General features: G+C 43.5%; 1 protein-coding gene across 2 annotated transcripts in view; it reads left to right on the forward strand.

The window, feature by feature from the left end:
• Positions 1-1,697, forward strand: part of Mcoln3 (mucolipin 3) — a 21,719-nt gene extending 20,022 nt beyond the window's left edge. For both annotated transcript variants that reach the window (XM_005357402.2, XM_005357403.1), the window contains 2 exons: positions 367-573; positions 1,339-1,697. In XM_005357402.2, the coding sequence (XP_005357459.1) occupies positions 367-573; positions 1,339-1,473 (342 nt within the window). In that variant the 3' untranslated portion in view covers positions 1,474-1,697. The remainder of the gene's footprint in view (positions 1-366; positions 574-1,338) is intronic.
• Positions 1,698-3,706: the final 2,009 nt, after the last annotated feature.

Here is a 3,706-nt window from a genome sequence, read left to right on the forward strand (position 1 = left end):
GGAAGGGAAGGGAAGGGAAGGGAAGGGAAGGGAAGGGAAGGGAAGGGAAGGGAAGGGAAGGGAAAGTCTGACTCTGAAGGAGTCAGCTCTGCACGGAGAGAGCAGAGCTGTTCTTCCCACTCTTTGTCAGGCTGCTGCAGCTCAGAGGAACGTCAAAAAAGCCACCCACTTGAGTCCCGACAAAGCAGCAGGCTCGGATATGTCATGTGCAGCAAAACAAATGCTTGTGTCTACCTCAGGGTGGTTGTTGGGAAAGTGTCACCTGGGATACCAGGTCTGACCATTTTCAGGATGATGTCATGAACAAAAACCTCCCATACAAGGGAACATGGAAGACACTAAACTTCTCTTCCCCCCTTTCCCCAGTTCCGTTCTCTGAACAGGGTCTCCGAGTGCCTTTTCTCTCTGATAAATGGAGATGATATGTTTTCCACCTTTGCAAAAATGCAGCAGAAAAGCTACCTGATTTGGCTGTTCAGCCGAATCTACCTCTACTCCTTCATCAGCCTCTTCATATACATGATTCTGAGCCTCTTCATTGCGCTCATCACAGACACGTATGAAACGATTAAGGTGGGTTTGTCAAGAGCCGGGGCATGCTGTTGTAGAGATGTAGCCGTGATACACACCGTAGTGCTAAGAGGAAGGAGAATAGAAAAAAACCAAAGGAATATGGAATTTCTAGAATGCTGAATGTCTTGTTTCTCAGTCTTTATGTTTAAAAAAATAAGTTATTTTCTCCTTTTTTAAAAAATTCGTTGTTTAAAAATTTCATTGTTGCATATGTCAGGCAAACCCTGTGCCATTGGACTGTATGTTCCCAAGCCTTAAGAACGTTTTAGAATCTTTTGTTAGACTAATAATGGTCAGTAGGTATTGGGCATACAAAATACACATTTGAGAAAGGCAAAACTTTGTGAGGTCACCTGTGGAAGAGTAGGAACACTCACTGCTCAGCTTCTAGCCAGGCTCTGTTCATCTAGATTGGCTGGTATTCTGTGGCCTGAAGCCAGTTCCACCCAAGGAGCTTCCTTCACACTGAGAACTGGTGGCTGACACTGTAGCACTTAGGACAAAGCTGGCTGAGTATTTCCCAGGAGAGGGTATGGACAAGGTTCCCAAGCCTCTCCAGGTATGGGAAGAGGCAGGCACAGACGGACTGAAGCTGATTCCAGAGCGGCTGGCTCCAGAGGGCATAGCTCCCAGACATGCCTGGGAGCAATGAAATAGTCCCGAGAAAGATCACTTCCGTTTGTTGCCAAATGCACCATCGTGAGTTTGGAATACAGCTGTGGGAGAGGGCCTTGTTAACGAGGACGTTTCCCTTCTCCCATGCAGCACTACCAGCAAAATGGCTTCCCAGAGACAGAGCTTCGCAAGTTCATAGCAGACTGCAAAGACCTCCCCAGTTCTGGAAAATACAGATTAGAAGGCGACCCTCCAGCATCTTTCTTCTGCTGCTGCAATAAGTAACCATTGTTTTTCTCTGGGCTTGCAGAGGAAAATACGGCATGTGGCTGAGCCAGAGACAATGTGGATAATTGTGATAATGCAACAGTATGCCCAGATACTAGTATTCTGAGCTCACTCCTGACTGCGACATAGCGAGACCTGTTTCCATTTTTAAAAATATTTTAGATCGTTTCTACTTACATTAGAATTAAAAAATAACTGATTTGGCAGTCTGTGGTGGTGCACACCTTTAATCCCAGCACTTGGGGGGCAGAGGCAGACTGATCTCTGTGAGTTTGAGGCTAGCCTGGTCTATAGAGCTAGTTCCAGGACAGTCAGGGAAACCCTGTCTCAAAACAAAGCAAAACAAAACAAAAAACTGATTTGGTGAAGGAAGCTACTGGACCATTGCTTGTCTTAGTTGCTGTAGCTCTTGGGTGTGCTCCCTGGGACCCTTTGCCTTCCAGTGTGGCTTCTGTATGCACTGGAGAATGGGCTCTGTCTCTCAGGGCATTTGGATGACCCAGTGTCCCTCTCTGAGACTTGGGATAATTATAATTATTACACATCTGACACCACATCATCTGAGAGTTTCCCCCTTAAAAGAAGACTGAGCAAGAAAGAGGCCTCCAGCGTAGCCGGTGGTGCAATGCTTGGCTCCTAGAGACAGCTGTTTGATAATCCTGCCTTTCAGTGTTAAGGCTCAAGGTTGAAGAGAGTCTAAACATGAATGAAAGCTAAAGTGAGTGCCAAGGGGTATTTGATCAAGCAGTGATGGTTTTTCGTAGCAACCAAGCAGTGTGGGGGAAACTAATGATATACCATGCCTGCCATAGGTCCAATCAGTCTCAGCAAAGACATGTATGGTCAGGATCTTTGGCGCTATGGACTGCAGTTCTAGAACCCATGCTCAAAAATTTTTAAATGAATATATGTATTTGAAGAGGCACTAAATTAGGCTCTATACTTTATAGTTTGATGATGGGCAAGTATGGGGATTTTTATGGTATAATTCTCATTTTGTGTACTGTTTATCCATGTAGACACTAATTCAATTGTGTATAACAATGACTTTATAAATAACCTTTAAAAACAATAAAATTTTTAACATTTTAATATTGCACTGGAGTCATAATGATAATAGCCCAAGACACTGAAATCCTTTTTTGAAATTTGAGACAGGGTTTTTCTGTGTACCCCTGGCTGTCCTGGAGCTCATTAAGTGGACCAGGCTGGACTTGAACTCACAGAGGTTCACCTGCCTCTGTCTCCCAAGTGTTGGGTTTAAAGGTGTGTGTCACCACTGCCTGGCAACACTGACATGTTGAGATCTAATCATAGGCATGACTACAGATATTGCAATGTGAGGCTTTCCAGTGATATAAGTCACTTTTGAGGTGGCTTAAAATTGTGACCCTCTAAGCTTTTAGATGAGCGGGTTAGGGCTTAGCTCTAACACTGATGTCTTAGTTAGGATTTCTGTTGCTGTAAAGAGACACCATGACCATGGCAACTCTTATAAAGTTAACATTTAACTGATGTTGCTCACTTACAGTTTCAGAGGTTCAATCCATTGTCACCATGACAGAGAGCATGGTGGAGTATATGCAGATGTGGATGTGGAGAAATAGTTACGAGTCCTACATCTTGCAAGCAACAGGAAATAGACTGAGACACTGGGCGGTATCCTGAGCATAGGAAACCCCAAAGCCCGCCATCACAGGGACACACTTCCTCCAACAAGGCCACACCTGCCAATGGCACCACTCCCTATGAGAATACACTCAAACTACCACAGCTGCTGTTGTGTTTATTTTGTAATTGATTAAGATGCAACATGAATTTTAAAACTGTTTATTATCTGAGAAGTCCTTATTATTACCCTTTTTGCAATGTTTTCGGACTAACAATATTTTATTGGAAGTACAAAGCTGCTGAACCAGGTTTGCACACAGAGCAAGCTGGCTGTGGTCTTGCAGAATTGGAGAGCGCTGGGTTTAGTTGAGAGACCCTGTCTCAATGAATCAAGTGGAGAGCAATCATGGAAGACTCTTGACATCGACTTCTGGCCTCCATACACTTGTGCACACACATACACACATGTGTGCATGCCATATACATACATACATATAGCATAAATGACAAAAATTAAAAATAAATGTTAGGAAAAATTAAAAGTTCTGCATAATGAATTAATGAATTCCAGGACAATCAGGGATACATAAAGAGATGCTGTTTTAAAACAAATAAACAA

Source organism: Microtus ochrogaster, chromosome 21 (assembly GCF_000317375.1).
Source record: "Microtus ochrogaster isolate Prairie Vole_2 chromosome 21, MicOch1.0, whole genome shotgun sequence".
Lineage (NCBI taxonomy): Eukaryota > Metazoa > Chordata > Mammalia > Rodentia > Cricetidae > Microtus > Microtus ochrogaster.